We start from the raw sequence: 21,585 nt of genomic DNA, 5'->3' as shown, positions 1-21,585 counted from the left end.
TGTTTCTCTCTCATTGATGTTTCTAACTCTCTATTCCTCTCCCTTCCTCTCTGTAAAAAAATCAATAAAATATATGTTTAAAAAAAAAAGTCAAGAGCTGGGAGTTGCCAGGAGAACCAACTATTCTTCACTCCCCTCAGCTTCTTCCTCAGACACTGCGCTAAAGCTGGTGGTGCTCTGTAGTAAGTCTTTATGGAACCAGAATGAGCATCTGGCCCCACACAAGAATGCAACTGGCTCTCAGAGAAATTAAATGTACAAGCTCCTAGCTGGTATGTCAGAACCCCAGAGCAAATGCAGGCATCGCTCTCTGGCAACTTCCCCGAGGAGAACAAGGCATGTACTCTCTTCAGGTCAAGAGAAAAGCCAGATGGCCTGCTGGGTAACAGGCAAGGAACTGCAGACTCCTCATTCCTGGTGCTCCGGCTCCAGCCCTCCCCAAAACAGCTCTCCTCCTCAACAGCCAGGGAGCAGGGCTGCCACACCCCACCACCAGGCACCACCCTCTCCGCAGGGAGCCGTTACTCCTGTCTTGCTAGTTGGTCTCAGCCCCGATTCACCCTCCAGGATGCCCAGGGCTGCGGCCCTGCCCCAGCCCCACACAGCAACGCACCTTGATGCTCCTCTTCTCCTCGGAGCCCTCCGTGAGGAGGAAGGCCTCGTGGCCGTCTGTGCCCTCCACCCGCAGGAAGCAATTGGTGGTGTGGCCGATCCCGGAGGGCAGGACTTTGTCCCACAGCATGGCATTGATCACGGTGCTCTTCCCATTGCTCGTCCTGTGGGAAGGAAACACTGGCTGTCAGTGAGGCCCGACATCTGCATTTTGGGCTTTCACACTGAAGTGACCAGCCTGGAAGTCCGAGGCCTTGTTCTCTGCAGTGGCAGCAGCGCCCAGACAGGCAGAGCGGGCGCTCTGAGTTCATGGAAATGGATGAGCAGACGCCTGGCCTGTGCCTGTGAGGTGCTCCTGGCCCAACACTGCAAACCCACATGAAAGGCACTCACACGGTGTGGAGTCAGCACAATGCCGCTCACCTGTCCATAAACAGGCCTGCCCCGACCGCAAGCCTCTCAGCATCACTGAGGGAGACCACCTAAGGCAGTGGTCCTCAACCTTCTGGCCCTTTAATTACAGTTCTTCATGTTGTGACCCAACCATAAAATTATTTTCGTTGCTACTTCATAACTGTAATGTCGCTACTGTTATGAATCGTAATGTAAATATCTGATATGCAGTATGGTCTTAGGCGACCCCTGTGAAAGGGTCATTCGACCGCCAAAGGGATCTCGACCCACAGGTTGAGAACCGCTGACCTAAGGAGACCCATTCCTTCCACTTGAAACCACTGATACCCTCAGTCTCAGTGACCTCAGCTAATGGGCCCAATGTCCCTGGTTTCCACAAAAGGCCGTGTTTGCTGCTCTTCTCCCACTGTGCTCCTCCTCACACATGAAGCCCCACCATGTCTGCCCCGCCGGTAACTGCTGCTACAGGGCAGCCTGCTGCAGCATTCTTGCCTACCGTGCCCCCAGGACCTTGGGGTGCTCAGCCTGTGGTCCTGCACAAAGTGTCACCCTCACCCCATCCCTCCCTCTCAGCCCAGAAGGAAAAAGGTGTGAGAGCTTCGAGAACTCACCGGCCAAAAAAAGCCACTTTCATGTGCCGCCGGGCCAGCACCTCGCTGATGCCCCGCACTTTGGACAAGTAACCTTTGACGTCCAGAACCTGTTCTTCTGTCGTAACGGGGTCCAGTTCTGCATTCCTGTAGGTGTCTGGAGGCGGGGAGTGGAAATGGGTCAGCACCTGCTCTAAGGAGTTCCACGGTTACGTCTGGAAGGAACAGAGGCCACCGAGGCGGCTCCCTGCTGCTGGGCTGAGGTCCCGATTCCCTACTGTGGCCGCAGCGCAGTGACGAACACGGCTTCCGGGGGCAGACTACCGGGTTCCAGTGCAGGCAAGGACGTGCTGGGCTCACCTCTTCCTGGCTTTGTGACCTCAAGCAAGTGGACCTTTCTGGGTCTTAGTTTCCTCACCCTTAAAGTGCAGATAACGGTCCCTACCTCCTGTGACTACTGCAAGGATTAAATTAATTAAAACACAAAAAGTGCTAAAAATAGTGGCTAGTGCATGATGGATACTCAAATATTAACTGTCATCATTTACTTTTATGTTTAGTACTTAACAAATACTTACAAAGTTCTCACTACATGCCAGGCACAGATCTGACCACTTCTCAAAGCTACATGTAAAAGAGACAGCCAGTAGGCCGACAAACTCTCCGTCCTAAGGCAGTAACTCTCCCCTTCCCCAGCCAGGGCAGTCCCAACACATCTCAAGTTCTCCAGCTCTTTCCCTTCCAGTCCACCAACAGGAGAGGCCTCATCTTTTCACACACAAAAAAGGAAGACCACTCCTGATGCCATCTTATAAAAACCTCATTAAGCACGTGTTTGCCCACAGCACCACCTCAGTAAGTGACTCAGAGGGTTATAGTCTGGGCTCTGGGAGGACAGTGGCCTGGTCTGCCCCATCCCTGCATGCCCACTGCCAGGCACACCAGAGAGACTGCTAAATAAGCAGGTCGTGAACAGGAATCATTTCAACAACCAACCTTATAACTTTAAAATTCAGATGTTTAAGTTTAACAAATATTTAGGAAATACTTTCTCTTGCATCAGGCCCCACGCTAAGGGCAGGGCACAGACAGTCCCCTCTCAGTCTCAGTCCGCTTGGGCTGCCGTCACACAGTACCGACTGGGTGCCTCACACACAACAGAAATGTACTGATCAGGATGCCAGCTGGTGGGCGAGGGCCCTCTTCCAGTTCAGACTTCTTGTATCCCTACCTGGTGGAAGGGGCTAGAGCAGCCGTGGGCAAACTATGGCCTGCGGGCCGGATCCGGCCCGTTTGAAATGAATAAAACTAAAAAAAAAAAAAGACCATACCCTTTTATGTAATGATGTTTACTTTGAATTTCTATTAGTTCACACAAACACTCCATCCATGCTTTTGTTCCGGCCCTCCGGTCCAGTTTAAGAACCCATTGTGGCCCTCGAGTCAAAAAGTTTGCCCACCCCTGGGCTAGAGCTTTGTGGGGGTCTCTTTTATAAGAGCACTATTCTCGAGATTGGGAACATGAGCAACAAGGTGTTGTAGTCCTGCCAGTGGTTCCGGGGAAGGAGAAGATGGGACGAGAGGCCCGGTTAACTGGGACAGACTGACAGATCTCCCAGAGGAGGGGTGGGGAGAACTGGAAAAGATCCCCCCAGGGAGAACCAAGATGGCGGCGTAGGGAGCGGACCTGTGTGTGCTGCTCTCTCACAGCATCATTGAAACTATCAACTATGAAGTAAACAACCGCCACTCAGAACCATGGGGAAGTTGGCCCAGTGGGAGATCTACAACTGGAGGAAAAGAAAGAAGCCCAGTGAGACTGAGTGGGAGCTACGGAGGCACCAAAACCAGAGGTACGCAGTCACACGCCACGCGGGCTGCAAATGGATTCTCGGTTTTTTACGAACCCTCGAATCCTCTGGGCTTGCTCGGGGCGGGTCTCTGAGGCCCCAGATCCCACAGGGAGAGGCGGCCACGGCCTTGCAGTGGTCGGAGAGCGAGGGAAGCTCTGATACGCGGCTGCTCGCCGGCACCGAGGGACAAGAAGTCCTGGTGTCCCGGAGAGGCGAGGGGCGCGGAGACGCCGCCATCGCTATTTCATCCGCGCTGGTGACTCCCTGTGACCCCGCCCTACCCTCAGGGCTGTGCCAGAGGCACAAGAGGGAATGACTGTGCTTTTACAAACTCTCAAATCCACTGAGCTGGTTCGGGCGGGTCTCTGAGGCCCCAGGCCCCAAGGCGAGAGACGGCACGGCCTTCCAGCGGGTCAGAAAGCGAGGGAGGCTCTGGCGCTCGGCTGCTCGCCGGCACTGGGGGACGCAAAGTCCTGGTGTCCTGGATAGGCAAGGGGCCACTGAGTCTCCGCCCCGGCGACTCCCTGTGATCCCGCCCTACGCAATTTACATTCCCATCTGGGCTGTGCCAGACCCACAAGTAGAAGCGCCTTTTCTTCTGCAAACTTTCAAATCCACTGAGCTGGTTCAGGCGGGATCATGAAGCACCAGACCCTACGGGGAGAGGCAGCACGGCCTTGCAGCCATCAGAAAGCGAGGGAGACTCTGTTGCACAGCTGCTCGCCGGCACTGGGGGACACAAAGCCCTGGCAGAGAGTCAAGGGGCCGCGGAGACTCAGCCAGTGCTATTTGCTCCACCATGGCGACTCCCTGAGTCTCAGCCTTAATCAATTTACATCCCCATCCAAGCTGTGCCAGGTGCACAAAAAGACCCACCTGCGCTTTTGCAGCCTATCCCAACAAATTGCAGACTTCAACTGCTCGCAGCCATGAGAGACACACTCAAGAAGCAGACCCAGGAGAACCAGGATGGCGGCATAAGGAAGAGACCTGTGCGTGCTACCTCGCACAACAACATCGAAACTACCAAATATCAGACAAACACCTATCATACAGAACCATGGGAAACTTGGCCCAGTGGAAGCTCTACAACTGGAAGGAGAGAAAGAACATTGAGACTGAGTAGGATGTGACACCAAGTACAGAGCCCAACCCAACAAACTGCAGATTTCAACTCCTCGCATAGTAAGAAGCGCATAGAGACTGAGTAGGATGTGCTGAAGCACCAAGTACAGAGACCATCCCAGCAGGCTGCAGATTTCAGCTCCTTGCATCTGGGAGGGACGCAATCGGGGGGCAGAGTCGGGTCCGGGGCCGGCCAGGGCTGGGCCTGACTCGGCCGGCACTGTGGAACTGCTGTACCAGCAAGCGCACAAACATGCCCACTGGTCCCAGTCTCTGGTGGGGCGTTGCGGGACAGCAGACAGGCAGTCTGTGCACTTGGTGGAGGGCAGGAGCGCTGGATGTGCAACCACCAGGAACGCCTAGAGATTTTGTCTAGTGGGGAGCCGCCGCCAGGGGACAGAAGGCCAAACTTCCTGTTTCCCCGGTAAGGCTGGGATGGCCCCGGTGAGGTTGAAACGGTCTCGGTGTGGTAGGGACGACCCCGGTCAGGTCGAAAAGGCCCCGGTGTGGTAGGGACGACCCCGGCGAGGTTGAAACAGCCCCCGTGAGGTAGGGACGACCCCAGTCAGGTCGAAACGGCCCCGGTGTGGTAGGGACAACCCCGGTGAGGTTGAAACGGCCCCCGTGAGGTAGGGACGACCCCAGTCAGGTCGAAACGGCCCCGGTGTGGTAGGGACGACCCCGGTGAGGTTGAAACAGCCCCCGTGAGGTAGGGACGACCCCAGTCAGGTCGAAACGACCCCGGCGTGGTAGGGACAACCCCAGTCAGGTTGAAACGGCCCCCGTGAGGTAGGGACGACCCCGGTGAGGTTGAAACAGCCCCCGTGAGGTAGGGACGACCCCAGTCAGGTCGAAACGGCCCCGGCGTGGTAGGGACAACCCCGGTCAGGTTGAAACGGCCCCGGTGTGGTAGGGACAACCCCGGTCAGGTTGAAACAGCCCCGGTGTGGTAGGGACAACCCCGGTGAGGTTGAAACGGCCCCCGTGAGGTAGGGACAACCCCAGTCAGGTCGAAACGGCCCCGGCGTGGTAGGGACAACCCCAGTCAGGTTGAAACGGCCCCCGTGAGGTAGGGACGACCCCGGTGAGGTTGAAACAGCCCCCGTGAGGTAGGGACGACCCCAGTCAGATCGAAACGGCCCCGGCGTGGTAGGGACAACCCCGGTCAGGTTGAAACGGCCCCGGTGTGGTAGGGACAACCCCGGTCAGGTTGAAACAGCCCCGGTGTGGTAGGGACAACCCCGGTGAGGTTGAAACGGCCCCCGTGAGGTAGGGACAACCCCAGTCAGGTCGAAACGGCCCCGGCGTGGTAGGGACAACCCCGGTCAGGTTGAAACGGCCCCCGTGAGGTAGGGACGACCCCGGTGAGGTTGAAACAGCCCCCGTGAGGTAGGGACGACCCCAGTCAGGTCGAAACGGCCCCGGTGTGGTAGGGACAACCCCGGTCAGGTTGAAACGGCCCCGGTGTGGTAGGGACAACCCCGGTCAGGTTGAAACAGCCCCGGTGTGGTAGGGACAACCCCGGTGAGGTTGAAACGGCCCCCGTGAGGTAGGGACGACCCCAGTCAGGTCGAAACGGCCCCGGTGTGGTAGGGACAACCCCAGTCAGGTTGAAACGGCCCCCGTGAGGTAGGGACGACCCCGGTGAGGTTGAAACAGCCCCCGTGAGGTAGGGACGACCCCAGTCAGGTCGAAACGGCCCCTGCGTGGTAGGGACGACCCCGGTGAGGTTGAAACAGCCCCCGTGAGGTAGGGACGACCCCAGTCAGGTCGAAACGGCCCCGGCGTGGTAGGGACAACCCCGGTCAGGTTGAAACGGCCCCCGTGAGGTAGGGACGACCCCGGTGAGGTTGAAACAGCCCCCGCGAGGTAGGGACGACCCCAGTCAGGTCGAAACGGCCCCGGCGTGGTAGGGACAACCCCGGTCAGGTTGAAACGGCCCCCGTGAGGTAGGGACGACCCCAGTCAGGTCGAAACGGCCCCGGCGTGGTAGGGACAACCCCGGTCAGGTTGAAACGGCCCCCGTGAGGTAGGGACAACCCCGGTGAGGTTGAAACAGCCCCCGTGAGGTAGGGACGACCCCAGTCAGGTCGAAACGGCCCCGGCGTGGTAGGGACAACCCCGGTGAGGTTGAAACGGCCCCCGTGAGGTAGGGACGACCCCAGTCAGGTCGAAACGGCCCCGGCGTGGTAGGGACAACCCCGGTGAGGTTGAAACGGCCCCCGTGAGGTAGGGACGACCCCGGTGAGGTTGAAACGGCCCTGGTGAGGCTCAGACGGCCCTGGTGAGGTTGAGACTGCTCCAGTGAGGCTGGGACAAATAAAGGGGACCAGTATGGACTGATGAACAGGTGTAGATACAGAAGCAGAGCAACATTGAACAGAATGTTAAACTACAATGGGGAGCCTGGGGAGGGTTGGGGGGGGGATTAAGCGACCAACTGAAGGACTTATATGCATGCATATAAGATTAACCAATGGACACAAGACACGGGACGGGGGGCGCGGGGGGTAGGGGCCGAGGGAATGTCATGGGGGGGAAAAAGGAGACATATGTAACACTCTTTGTAATACTTTAAGAAATAAAAATTATTATAAAAAAAAAAAAAAAAAAAAAAAAGGATCCCCCCAAACACATATACACAGGGGAAATGGGAGACATCTGTAATACCATCAACAATAAAAAATACATATTTGAAAAATAAAAAAAAAAAAAAAAAAAGAGCACTATTCTCATTCATGAGGGCTCCACCCTCCTCATGACCCTATCACCTCCCAAGGCCCCACCTCCTAACACCATCACATGGGCCTTAGGAGTCCAACATGTGAATTTGAGGGAACACAAACATTCAGACCATAGTACTGGACATATGTCCTTTCTTTTAATAGCAGCCTGACATGTAAACCAAGCAGAAGCCAAGCCACTCTAGTGGAAAACAGCGTGGAGAGAAGCGTGTCCCTGGAGCATTTCCACCGAACGTCTAGGGTGCCACAGACTAGAGTCTGAAAACCCTGATCTCGCCTGAGCCCTGCTTTCATAAGTGAGGAGACCAAGGGCAGATAAGACTCAGCAGCGACTGCATCTTTACTGACAATCCCAGGACGTGGCGCCAGGATGTGCCTTCTAGAGAGGGAGCCAGAGAAAGTCAGCGGCTGGAGGGGGCACTCAGACTGAGCAGGACCCTGGGAACCAGCCCTTCTCTGCTGAGCCTACAGGTCGGGCTCTGATCAGTAACTCATGAAAAAGGTGCCAGTGATGCAAGTTTCCTATTCATAGTCCTGTTGTCTAAAAATATCAGAGAACACTGTGGTCAGAAACAAACACCACCAGAAAGAGCCCCGTATTAATGGCAGCAGAACTGGGCCACGGAAAACACCTGGGTAAAGCCCCCGTGTGTCACTTACACAGTATCATGCAACTCACCCCTCAACCTGCTTGTGTTTCAGACGGGGATTAGGTCCACCTACCCCTCGTGATCAAATGAAGTCGTATACGGGGAATTCTTAAATGGCAGGTCCCTTGTGTTCCTGGCCGATCTCCCTGGGACCCACCTCCACACCCTTCCGAGCAGAGCGTTGCTGGAGGCAACAACGCATCTGGGCCCGAGTCCCCCAGGAGCAGGGCTGTTCTGCCCACCCCCAGACCCTGCCACCTAAATATCCAAACCGACAGGAGCGGGCCTGGCTCAGCAGGGGCCGGTCTCACCTTCAAGGAAGGTGGCACTCTCTTGGATGTAGGCCCCCAGCTGCTCAAAAATGCCATTGATCTTCTTCTTGGCGGTGACAAAGTGCTTGAGTGGAGAAGCATTCACCTCAGCCATGTGTCTCTTATCCTTCTTGACTGTGACAACGGAGTTGCATCGAGGGAAGAACAGGGACATCGCGCTGTAAGAGAAGAGACTGTCAGCGAGCCCGGGACACCCAGCTGGGCGTTATTCTGGTGTATGGCAGGGGCTGCAGGGGAGCGGGGACCAGCTGAGGGTCCATCGAGAACATGGGCTCCAGTACCAGAGCAGAGCCGGGAAGTAGGAGCCACATCTCAAGAGTAAGCAAGGACCTCTAGGGACACTAGGGCCAGGCTCCCTGTCACAGAGCCTGGGCACTCAGACCCTGGAGTCAGGGCCCGAATTCGCCTGTTGAGCAGTGACAGGCCCTGCCTTCCCCACTTCAGAGAGACGAGGAGGAATCGAGAGGCAGAAAAATATTACAGAAATCCACCTATTTCCTACATATCACCCACCTGAGAAACAGCGCTGAATACTGAAAGCAGCGAAAGCAAAGTGACACTCAAGGACAGTGACTCCCACCACTCTCCCCTGCTGTCCGGGTCCCGACGGCCCTAATTTCTAACAGATTTTGGTTTTGGGGTCGGGGGCAAAGAAGCAGGATGATCTTCAAGGGAGAGGTCTATAATTTACTTAAAAACATGTACTGGTGCCGAAACCGGTTTGGCTCAGTGGATAGAGCGTCAGCCTGCGGACTCAAGGGTCCCAGGTTCGATTCCGGTCAAGGGCATGTACCCGGGTTGCCGGCACATCCCCAGTGGGAGATGTGCAGGAGGCAGTTGATTGATGTTTCTCTCTCATCGATGTTTCTAACTCTCTATCTCTCTCCCTTCCTCTCTGTAAAAATTCAATAAAATATATTAAAAAAAAAAAAAAAAAACATGTACTGGTCTCCCTCATTATCAATGTGTGCACAGTAGAAAATGGGGAAACTAAAGGTAAAAACATCCAGAGGGGCTAAGCAGTAACTGACACGCTCAGTGGCCGGAAGTAACCGCACAGGAAGATCTGGTGATAAATTCCTAACTGGGTAGGTCATGGGGGCAGTCACACCTCAGGCCTATAACCTCCTCAGTAAAAAGTTAATCTGCCTTGACCTTCTGTTCTTGGGTACCTGGGTCCTTCGGAAGTATCAGAGCAATGCTCTTTTTCAGACCCCTCAGAGGCATAACCACCTCACGGGAGCACATATCTTACTATCTCTATGCCACCTCTACCACGTAAATGCTAAATGTTAACTACTGTGTGCACACAGAGGTAAAAGAAGCATGCATCTCTCCATTTCACTTTTTATCCAGAGGTTTCCCAGCTCTGCTTTCCCTGCCTCCTACTCTGCCACCTATGGATTTCATGTCATCATCCTAATGTTCCCTCCTTTGATTCCCAATGCACAAAAGGAACTGCAAAACGGCAATGCCCACAGCATATTCTCAATCCGCGTTTCCTCGGTCCTGCTTCCGGACACGTCCTTAGTTTGGCTCTAATAAACTCCTGTAAATATTTCTACTGGGGCTGGAAGTTCATACTCGGACACCACCTCCCTGTGATAAGCAGTTAACAGTTACCAACACGGCCTGTTCCTGTGTGGGAGGCTCTCCTGCTCTCACTCACCCACACACACATCTTCAGAGCGTTTTTCCAGATAGCAATAACATGTGAGGGGTCTCGAGGCCTCACTCCTAAGCCCTAGAGACACGTAGCTAAAGTCAAAAGGGCAGACAGACTGAAGAAGGTAGCACCCACATGTGGTTGGGGATCTCTGCTCCCAAAAGCAGACTGTTCCTCAGAGACCCCACTACACACAGAACTACTCCACCAGCAGAGCCCTGGGGTCCTGGGGAGTCAAAGGGGAAAAAGCCCCACCATGGATGAGTCGGCGTGTGCTGCAGCCGTGAGGGTGTGCCTGGCTCTACCCTCCCCAACACCCAGCACATTCCTGCCCGCCACTCCCTGTCTAGCAGGCCTAATCAGAGCCATCAGCCCTCTCATCCGCCAAGCAATCACTCTACCTGGGAAAGGAGAAGGCATTGCTCATGAGTAAGCATGTATGAGAAACCGCCAAAGGGTGTCAAAGTTCCCGAGAAACAAAGTATCTAGAAAAAGTAGATTCTGTGCAACTAGAAACTGGCTCTTAGGAACTAACCATCCCAAAGAATGGGCAGAAAGACAGACAGACCCACAGGGAAACTGCAACCAACATGTTTTGCCAAGAGCCACAGATTACTTTGCATTGTTCATGATTTCTGGGGAGACAGAAGTGACTTGTATGTCCATTTCTACCTTCCTCCTCAGTAAAACACCACAACTGCCGGAGAGTTTCTTAGCATGGAGGCCACGTGTCAAGGGCTTAATAAGAGACAGAAGCCCAGCCAGTGTTGCTCAGGGTTTGAGCATCAACCTATGAACCAGGAGGTCATGGTTCAATTCCCGGTCAGGGCACATGCTGGGGTTGTGGGCTCGATCCCAAATGGGAGGCATGCAGGGGGCCGATCAATGATTCTATTTCATCATTGATGTTTCTGTCTCTCTTCCCCTCTCCCTTTTTCCCTAGAATCAATAAGAAAATATATATATGCCCTGACTGGTTTGGCTCAGTGGATAGAGCGTCGGCCTACAGACTGAAGGGTCCCAGGTTCGATTCCAGTCAAGGGCATGTACCTTGGTTGCGGGCACATCCCCAGGAGGAGGTGTGCAGGAGGCAGCTGATCGGTGTTTCTCTCTCATTGATGTTTCTCTATCCCTCTCCCTTCCTCTCTGTAAAAAAATCAATAAAATATATTTTTAAAAAAAGAAAATATATATACATGTATTTTTTAAAAGCTTCTAGTCGAGCACCCTTGGAAAAAAATAAGAGAGACAGCAGTGCTCTGAGAAGACACTGGGCCCAGCTGGTTTGGCTCAGTGGATAAAGCATCGACTTGCGAGCTGAAGGGCCCCGGGTTCAATTCCCATCAAGGGCACATGTCCAGGTTGCGGACTTGATCCCCAGTGGGGGGCGTGCAGGAGGTAGCCAATCAATGATTCTCTCTCATCATTGGTGTATCTCTCTCTCTCTCCCCCTTCCTCTCTGAAATCACTAAAAATATATTTTTTTTAAAAAAAGGGGGGGAGACACTGGGAAGAAAATACCACTGGCTCCTCCAAAGCAGAAAAGGAGAGCGCACTGAATCAGCCTTACTGTGGCCCAGCAGTTAAGACTGTTAAGAGAAATAGGAATGCAAGAAGTAAAAGAAGAAAACCACTGAAGGGAGAAGAAAAGGGATACTGACACGGGCGTGATGTAGCGTGTAGATGACAGATTCTGGAACGACACACAGCTGGGTTCAAACCGTGCTCAGTCTATTTCTGAGCTACATAAACTTAAGCAAGTTATTATCCTCAAAGCCTTGGATTCGTCACATGTACAACAAGCGTGACACCCACAGACTAAGAAGACTAGGCATGGCAGTACAAGCTCAAAGGTAGCTTTGTATGTTATATAGCAACCACAAACTCTACCAGCAAGATCACAACACCCAGCCCTCAGGGAAGGGCAGAGGCAACCCCACAACACCCACAGCCCCCCCACCTGCTGCCATGAGGATGGAGTAGGCAGGTCTGCTCAGCCCCAGAAGTGACTTGCTTCCAGACAGCAAGTTCCCTGAGATCCATTTATTTATTTTTTAATATTTTTATTGATTTCCGAGAGGAAGAGAAAGGGAGAGAGATAGAAACATGAATGATGAGAGAATCATTGATCGACTGCCTCCAGCACACCTCCTACTGGGGATGGAGCCCCCAACCTGGGCATGTGCCCTTGACCGGAATCGAACCAGGGACCTCTCAGTCCACAGGCTGACGCTCTATCCACTGAGCCAAACCGGCTAGGGCCACGTGGCTTTTAGAAACAAGTGCGTTAAAGTTCTGGTCATTGTTTGCAAGCCCAAAGGACACGAAACCAAAGGCGTTAGTGTCCAGTACGTGCAAGATTCAAAGGCATGCACACTAGTAAAAGGTTAGTGTTTCTTTGGCGTTACAAGCTCTACTGGGACTTCAGCTTGTCCAGGAGCTGGCTGCTTCCACCAGTCCCCAACTTGCAGCTGCATGCCCACGCCCCACGTGGCACACGTGGCACCTCCAACCCCTCCACACTCCGATGTCTCTGGCTCTGCTAATTCCGAAGCCAAGATTCCCTGTTTGTGTGGCACATGCTGCTTTCAGCCTGGAATGCTCTTTCCTTTTACACCTATTTGACTCCTACTGACCTTCCAGACCCAACTCTAGTGTCACCCCCTCCACGAAGCTCCCCTGATGTCTCCACGGAGGACATACAATCTTACCTGGCATTTCGTTTTTTCACCTTACTCTGTCTCCCTGTCTAGTCTATGAGCTTCCAGAAAGCCAGTCTCTGACACAGAGCAGTGACCTATTTCCATTTCTACTTCCTCCTCCACAACTGTGAGAAACATGGTTTGAGTGAGAGACTGCTCCTTAAGGGCAGTATCTTCTTACCCTTCCATCCCTGGAACACCCACATCTACTTTTTTCTTAAAAAGCAGCTTTTGACTAAGCATCTGTGTCTTAGTCTTTGGAGCTCAGTGAGGCAAGAGTGGAACAATCCTTTCAGATTCCAGGACTTAATCCTCCCAAAGAGCCAGCTACACACGCACAGGCACACAAACGGACCATAGCTGCAAAATACACGCACGCAAGCCAAGATAGGGCCCCTACTATCTTGGGCTTCGCCTGCTGGCTTCCTAGCCTGCCAGGGCGGTGGGAGGCGCTGGGTTCCTGTCCCTCTGGAAAGCCCTGATAGTCCCTACTGCACCGCAGGGCTCACTGCAGGCAGGGGGGCCATCCCCGGGCATAGCTGCCCACTATGCTTACAGATGTGGCTGCTGCAAAGTACTCCTGAGGTCGTAGCTTCAGATAGTTTACGAGAGCACTTCTCAAGCGTGGTCCACAGCACGCTAATGCACCCCATTCCACTACATCAGCGGTTATCAACCTGTGGGTCGCGACCCCTTTGGCAGTCGAACGACCCTTTCACAGTGGTCTTCTAAGACCATCCTGCCTATCAGATATTTACATTACGATTCATAACAGTAGCAACATTACAGCTATGAAGTAGCAACGAAAATAATTTTACGTTTGGGTCACAACATGAGGAACTGTATTTAAAGAGCCAGAAGGTTGAGAACCACTGCACTACATGTTTCAGACCCTCCACTGGAGCACATGAGCACAGCAAAGACTTTGGGCAGCAAGGGCTGCTGTAAAGACACTAGTTTAACTGCACTTAATGCAGCCTTTCACAAGCTAGTCTGAAGAAACCCTTCCTCTATGTAACAGTTTTTAAAGTCCCAAGGATCACACTTTGGGAAAAATCTCATTCATCCTGATAGTCTCCCACTCCTGCCCCAAAGAACTGCTAGGGGAACAATATTAAGAGGCTGTTACTGCCCTGGCCAGGTAGTTCAGTTGGTTGGAGCGTCACCCCGTACACGGAAAGGTCTCGGGTTCAATTCCCGGTTAGGAAACATACCCAGGTTACAGGTTCAACCCCCCGTTGGGTGAGTACAGGAGGCAACGATTGATGTTTCTCTCTCCTCTCTCTCAAATCAATAAAACACAGACACACAAACACACACAGGCTGTTATTAATACTAACCTAAGACCAGAACCAAACCGAATTCCAAACTGAAACTATTAGCACTCCACGGTAATAGAAAGCTTTGCCTCCACCGAGGCCATTAGTAGAGAAGTATTAGGTGTCTTGGGTGTAGGGAGAGCAGTAGCAAAATTCACTGCAGCGTACGTCTGGATCCCAGCACAGTCCCTGGATCCACACCACTCCTTACCCAGATTTATGTAGAGCAACTCCTAGCAGGGAAAATAAAATGGATCCACGAGTCGTCTGCTGGCACAACTGAAAACAGAGGAGAAGCTGAGAGATTGGAACAGAAGAGAAGAAGTGGCAAAGGGAGCAGAGCCGACTCTGAGAAGCGTGTGGTAAGGAGCCAATCTCTGCTGGGCAGAGGGCGGGAGGGTGGAGCCAGCACAGCAGAGAACACCCAAGGAAGACTAATTCCTCGGAGAGCCCAGAGAGCCCAGCTACTTCCTGTCAACCTCTGAACAGGTTCTCTCCACAACCAGTGAAACCCTCCGTGGGAACAGAAAGGAGATAGTTTTTCAGCCCCGGCTGGGGAACACCAGCTCCGTGCAGATGACCCCACTCCAAGAGACGTGCCACCGGATGGCTAACGGAGCACAGCCCTTTCCCTCGACCGGACTCGGGGCACAAGTCACAGCCACCACTTACTTTTCAGATGGTGAAAGACCTTCACAGGGTGGGCATCACGGGCATGGCCGGGCCAAAAAGACCAAAGGTATGTCAGGTCTCCTGGGTCCTGTCTCCGATGGAAGTTGGCTACCGGTTGTGTTAACGCCACCAACCCCAACTTTGGAAAGAAAAAGGGACATGTCAACAGACAGCAAACAAACAAACAAAAACAAAACTGGTACACAAAGCATGTCTAATAGGATATAAAGCTCAACAAACTCATCCCCGGGGGAAGCTGACTCACCGAGGGAAGCTTGCTTACTCACTGGGGTACGGGGTGACAGGGGAAGGGCCCCAAGGAAAAACACAACAGCAGGTGTGGGGCCAATCCTGGGTGTGTACAACACACACTCAGGCGTGTGCTGGCCCGATGGTCAGCCAGGTGCTGGGGAGAAGGGGGGCGTGGGGAGAGGAGGGGAGGACAGGGATTGGGGCGTGGAACTGAGGGTGAGAGATGGGAGGGCTGGGATGAGGAGCAGAAGGGGGCTCGGTGAAAACCTGTGTGCCAGATGCTGTAAAATGTCCTCAATGCTCAGCCCTGCGGTGCAGAGGCTCAGGACACTTAGCGGAGCGGCCACGCTGAGGACGGAGATGCCCCCTCCCTTCCGCTCCCGAGCTCACTTGTCTTCAATTATGTGAGAAGGGCCATCACCGGAGCCCTTTCCGGGAGGAGGGAGCGAGAGAGGATAGAGAAATGGAAGAAACAGGGCAACGAAGGATTGCAGGAGAGGGGAGTAGGCAGGTTTGGGCTCCGTGCACTCAAGCGGCTCATTATTCGGCATTTTCTGTGTGCCTTCTTGTAAAAAAACAGTCCCTGCCCTCCAGGGGCTTAGCGTGGGGGTTACAGTCCAATGAATAAACAGACACCCGTGTGCGAGGGTAGGAGGTGCCCAAGGGAGGCAGGGAGGGCAGGAGGGCGCTCCGCGTGCTGAGCGAATGCCGGCCGAGACAAAGGGCTGCAAACAAGGAGGAGGCCGGGCAGGGAGGAGAAATGTGGCTGGGAAGCCCGGGCAGGCGGGGGCGACGAGGAGTGTCGGGGGACCCCACCCCGAGTCCCGCCCCTCTCCTCGGGGCCAAGGCGGGCCCGGCGGCGAGACCGGGGCGTGGGGACGCCGGCCCACCCGCCCGGATCCGGACCCTCGGGGCCCCCAGCATCCCACCCCAGGGCCCCAAACATTCCCCCCGGGCTGCTCCAGTCTCGCGGGGCGGGGCCGGACCCACCCGTCCCCACCCGTCCCCACCACCCGGCGCGCTCGCCCTCTCACCTTCACCTTCCCGGCCTCACGGCGGCCATCATGCCCCCAACGTCACCAGCAAGCGCCAGCCCGAGGTGAGGCGAGAGGAGGAGGGAGGACGCCCGTGTCACCAGCCGCCGCAGGTTGGCCGCTCTGGCCCGGGTGAGTCGTTGGACTCCTAGCTCAGCTGATTGGACCCCCCCCCCCGCCTCTTTAGGGGTCAGGGGTGCGTCTGCTCAGCGCCTGGAGAGGCATCCCCGCGCGCTCCTTCGCCGCCCAGGCGTCCCAAGCCGATGACGTAGGCCTCGGGACTCCCGCTGCATTCTGGGGGCTGTAGTTCCGCCGGGAGCCTGTCTGGGCTGGGGTGGGCGGGGCCTCCAGCTGTCAAGGGGCAAAGAAAACAAGGGCGTGGACGGAGGTTCCCGCTCTTTTGCTTGGTGGCCGCGGGCCGGATCCCGAGGGCTCTGCTAACTCAGGAATCTAACCTTTCGTTTGTAATAGTAGAGACGCGCTCTCCAGAGGAAAACAGGAAGCAAGTTGGGGCCGGATGCCCTTCGACTGACTTTGAGAAGCAAGAACAGTAACAACAGTCACCGAGCTGGTACTTAACATACCTCATTTCATTTAACCTTCACAACAGTTCCAGGAGTCTCAGAGAGATCACCCCAGCTCACGTGCGCAGATCACCGGGCCTCATTATGTGCCAGGCACTAGGACACAGCAATAAACAGGTCTCCTGATGGTCACAGTCACAGAAGGGAAGGCCCCAAGTCTGGGCTCCCCAGTATGGCAACCACCAGTCACATGTGCCCTCGGAGCTCCTAGATGTGCTGTAAGACTTAGGACCAAAAAAGTATGTAAATGATCTCACTGATATCTTTGCACTGATTGTGTGTTAAAGTTGTGAACTTAAAAAGGGGGGTTCTAGGGAAAATAACCTCAACAGGTGATCTGAGCATAGATTCCTAACTGGGTAGGTGATGGTGGGTAGTCACACCCCAGGCATACAACTTCTTTACTAAAAGGCTTATCTTTGCCTTAGGCAAGCCCTGTGCATGGTTTCTGTCCTTCTAGGTTAACACACCTTTGAAATGCCCCCTTTCAGACCCCTCCAGACAGCACATAATCTTAACTATTCTGTAATCCCCTTCCCAAATGGCTTCCTCCCACCTTCATGTAACCTTCCTGACATTCCCTCCTTAATTTCAAACACATAAAAGCTGCCAAACTGTTACTCTCTGGACCATTTGAGACCTTGCTCCCTGGCATAAGTCATCAGTTTGGCTCAAATACTTATAAAAATTCTCTACAGGGGGGGGTCGATGGGGGGAAAATGTCATACTTTCAACAATAAAGATTTAAAAAAAAATTCTCTACTGGTTTGGACATTTCTCGTGTAGACAAAGTGATAATATTTTGGATAAATTGAATTAAATGAAATATATACCACAATTAAGTTCATCTGTTTCTTTTTACTGTTTAAAATATGGCTACTGCCCTAGCCGGTTTTGCTCAGTGGATAGAGCATTGGCCTGGGGACTGAAGGGTCCTAGGTTCGATTCCAGTCAAGGGCACATGCCCAGGTGGCGGGCTCAATCCCCAGAAGGGGGCGTGCAGGAGGCAGCCAATCAATGATTCTCTTCCATCATTGATGTTTCTATCTCTCTCTCCCTCTCCCTTCTTCTCTGAAATCAATAAAGAAATATATTTAAAAAATAAGTAAAAAGCTAAAAAAAAAAACAGCTTTATTATAAATAGAAAAAAAGCTTTAAAATATGGCTACTAAAAAATCTAAAATTACATAAGTGTCTCTCGGTGATACTATGGTTTATAATAAGAAATCTCTATAGTTGGTCTTTGTCCACTGTGCCTGGCACATAGCTCCTGTATCCTTATAGTTCTCTGTTTAAGAACCATAAGGGCATCTTTTGTTGTAATATTTACTTTTGTCCTTAGTTCCTGGAATAGCTCCCAGGCTATTCAGATAAAGGTAAAAGTGGTGTGTCTTTTGTTACTTGTCACAGCCCCTTTCAACCCAATCTGAATTGATGTTAATGAATGACTTTTGGAAAGCCTCTAAGGATGGGAGCTGGTTGCCAGGGGAACCAGTGATGTGATTAGAGGGTTGGAACTTTCAGCCCTACCACTTCAACCTCCTGGGAGCAGAGAGGGGCTGCACATTGGCTTGATCACTAATGGCCAATAATTTAGCCAATCATGCCTCAGTAATGAAGCCTCCATACAAATCCTTAAATTAGGGGGTTCAGAGAGCTTCCGGGTTGGTAAACACTTTCAGGTGGTGGGAGGGTGGTACCCAGGAAGGAGCATAGAAACTCCTCACCCCTTCCCACATACCTTGCCCTATGCATCTCTTCCACTTGGCCATTCTAGATTGTATCCTTTTTATAATAAACTGGCAACTAGTAAGCAAACTGTTGTCCTGAGTTCTATGAGCCACTCTAGAAAATTAATCTAACCCGAGGAAGGGGTTGTGGAAATCTCTGACTTGGTATAACTGGCCATTGTGGGCAAACACAATTTTTCCTCCTACTCTTTTAAGTTCCTCTGGCTGGACTAATAATCAAATTAACATGAGACGGATTTACGGGAGAAAATGACCAACTTTGTTAATTATGTACATACATGGGTTCCTTAAGAATATGAGACCCCCAGGACGGATGGGGCCGTGAAGGCTTAAATGCCATCTTGAGCTAAGGAGGAAGGTGGGGGCTGTGATTTGGGACTTCAAAGGGTAGGAAGGCAATGCCTGTGGAAACAGAAAAGTAAATGTTTGCTAGGTGTCACATCTTTAACAATGGGACACCAAGAGGACCCTTAACTGGCTAGGTTCCTCCCTAACACATCTATTTCATACTAACCTATAGTTATAGGTGAAAATACTCCCTTCCTGGAGCAGGTCTTCTACCTAAATTCTTTTGATTTTTTTTTTTTTTTTTTCAGAAAAGAAGGGAGGAGCATCAATTATTGTTCCAGTCATTTATGCATTCATTGGTTGATTCTCCTATGTGCCCTGACCGGGGATGGAACTGCCAACCTTGGTGTATCAGGATGATATGCTAACTGAGCCACCCGGCCAGGGCTAAATCCTTTTAGTTAGGAGGCTAGGGGAAGGTCAAAGATTCTTTCTGATCTTTTGTTTCTTAACCAGCTTAAAATAACTAGGATCCCAAAAGATGTATTTTGGGTGGCAAACGCTGCTTCCTCTCCTGGGCCAGCAGCCCGGGTGACTACCTGGATTTGTGATCAGTGTTTGAATGGGGGGAGGGGCAGCCTGGTGGGACTGAGTCCTTAACTTGCTATTCTTTGGTGTGGGGTTAAAACCCACACATTTGGTGAGCAGAGGCTTCAGGCGTGGAGTATTGTATGGAGCACAAAGGAAAACAATAGAGTTTTCTATTTCTCCTGGACATTGCTGGCCAGTAACCACGGAAGACTCTCGCCACAAACGCCGCAGGAGGCAACCGGCATCCGCTGGACCCACCGGCTTATCAGTTCCCAGTGAGGTTGGTGGGAGGAAGCTGTCCCGACCTGTTGCCTAGTGAACCAGTGGCCGTGAGTCAGACTCTGGACTATGGAGCTGCAATCAGACTGCCTCGGGGTGTGGCCAGGCCTCCGGGACGTGATTCACATCACATCAGGCCTGGGGTGCCGCTGACCGCTTCCTCCTCCAGGCTCCTGGCCTCCCTAAGGAGACAGGGACGAAATTCACCAAATCCCATTTCCTTTCTCTTCCTTGGCATCTTGCCTAGAGGTCCTCCTTCGTCAACATTATTCTGTCCATCCCCTCCTGGGAGCTCTGGCCTCGGCCCTGGTCAACTGGCTGGACTGCAGAAGCCTCAGAATCCATCCCCAGCCGAAACCGGTTTGGCTCAGTGGATAGAGCGTCGGCCTGCGGACTGAGGGGTCCCAGGTTCGATTCTGGTCAAGGGCATGTACCTGGGTTGCGGGCACATCCCCAGTGGGAGGTGTGCAGGAGGCAGCTGATCGATGTTTCTCTCTCATCGATGTTTCTGACTCTCTATCTCTCTCCCTTCCTCTCTGTAAAAAATCAATAAAATATATTTTTAAAAAAATAAAAAAATAAATAAAAAAAAATAAAAATAAAAAAATAAAAAAAAAGAATCCATCCCCAGCCTTCTAGTCTGTCCCCCCGCCCCCACCTGCATCAGGGTGTTCTCTCTGGAACAGCATCAAGCTGTAAGGCCCTCAGACAAGACTCCAGTTTGGCTGACAGTGTTGTTGGGGAGGGCAGGGCGGGGGGGGTGTGCATTTGCAGACCTTTCTCTTCTACTTTTTCTGTTTCTATGTTGGCGGACTTTTTCACTGCGGACTGGACTTGCATTTGCAATCAGAAAAAAGATAACAGAAATACCCCTAACGCACGCGCCTTATATATGCGAGAGCAGTTCAGAAAGGGCACCCAGGAAACAGATTGGGCATGGTTGCTTCTGGGGAGAACTGGGCAGTCAGGGGTGAGAGATGAGAAAGCGATTAAGATTGGTGCTGCTTGAATTTACCCTGGGCCAAATGCTTCCAATTAAATAGTAAAGTCCAACTCTTCCTGGATAACGTCCATCTCTCCTTAGCCTGGGGAAATGGGCTTTGACTGTCTGACCCCTTCCACCGGACCCACACCAGCCAACCTGCGTCCTCTGGCCCCACCCGTCTGTGCCTGGCTGGCTCCAGCGCCTGACATGGAGTCTCTCTGCCTAAGAGAGACCTCCTCCCGCCCCCACCCTCAACCCCACCCCCAAGGCCTGCTGAGATAGCCTCTGCTATCAGGCTCGTCTCAGCACTGCTCAGATCTGGGTAATTCTTAAATGGAGGGAGGAGCGGTCCTGTGCATTGTAGGATGTTTAGAGGCATCCCTGGCCTCTACTCACTAGTGCAGTAGCTTTCCTTGCCCCTTCCCCGTGGTGATAACCAAAAATGCCTTCCGACATTGCCAATGTCCAATGTTCCCTACGGGGCAAAATCGCTCTTAGTTGGGAAGCACTGAGTTAACACAAGCCACCAGTCCCTCCCTTCCCCACAGCAGCCTGACAGCCATGTGGCACTTATCACACTGGTGCACAGTGAATGCATGTGTTTCTTTCTGCCCTGGCTACTGACTACAGGATGGGGGTGGGGGGGAGGGGGAGCAGGTTCCGGCTGAAATCATATTCAAATCCCTGTCCCTGGGGGGGGTGGCTGGTGAGAGGTCAATGGGGAGAAAAGGAGACTTGTGCACTACTTTAAACAATAAAGAATTTAAATTTTAAAAAAATATTAAATCCCTGTCCCTACCACTTACCTGTGTGACCTTTGGCCAATTACTTGGCCTCTCTGAGCCTACATTTCCTCATCTATAAAAAGAAAATAATAGCTCCACCCCAGAGGGCTGTGTGCTGAGTGCCCGACAGACACAATGCCAGCCCACAGCAAGGGATGGACAGATGCTAGCTGTTGTTATTAATGAATGTCCTGAGCTGTTAGAGTCGCCCAGGGCATGGCAGGGGCTGGCAGCGTTTGGGAGCTCTCTGATGTTCATGTTTGCAGGAAGGGTAGTCAGCGAAGGCTCCAGAGAGGAGGTGACACCTGATGCAGATCTGGACGGACGAAGAAGCCTGCCCCAGGCAGCCGGTGCCTG

At 52.7% G+C, this 21,585-nt stretch overlaps 1 protein-coding gene across 5 annotated transcripts in view; it reads right to left on the bottom strand.

Annotated features, from left to right (window-relative positions):
* Positions 1-16,108, bottom strand: part of MFN2 (mitofusin 2) — a 30,613-nt gene extending 14,505 nt beyond the window's left edge. Inside the window, exons 1-6 of one of the 5 annotated variants that reach the window (XM_070404099.1) lie at positions 15,966-16,108; positions 14,680-14,818; positions 14,219-14,286; positions 8,300-8,478; positions 1,638-1,773; positions 614-776 (exon numbers count right to left, since the gene is read on the bottom strand). In XM_070404099.1, the coding sequence (XP_070260200.1) occupies positions 614-776; positions 1,638-1,773; positions 8,300-8,474 (474 nt within the window). In that variant the 5' untranslated portion in view covers positions 8,475-8,478; positions 14,219-14,286; positions 14,680-14,818; positions 15,966-16,108. Of the gene's footprint in view, positions 1-613; positions 777-1,637; positions 1,774-8,299; positions 8,479-14,218; positions 14,287-14,679; positions 14,819-15,198; positions 15,360-15,965 lie in introns of those variants that run through there. The other 4 variants (XM_070404098.1, XM_070404097.1, XM_070404100.1 and 1 more) reach the window with 4 other exon arrangements.
* Positions 16,109-21,585: the final 5,477 nt, after the last annotated feature.

This window comes from Myotis yumanensis, unplaced genomic scaffold (assembly GCF_028538775.1).
Source record: "Myotis yumanensis isolate MYYU_CA2020_CCGP unplaced genomic scaffold, mMyoYum1.0.hap1 SCAF_2, whole genome shotgun sequence".
NCBI lineage: Eukaryota > Metazoa > Chordata > Mammalia > Chiroptera > Vespertilionidae > Myotis > Myotis yumanensis.
Note: the sequence above shows the minus strand (reverse complement) of the source record. Positions and strands in the feature narration are given on the sequence as shown.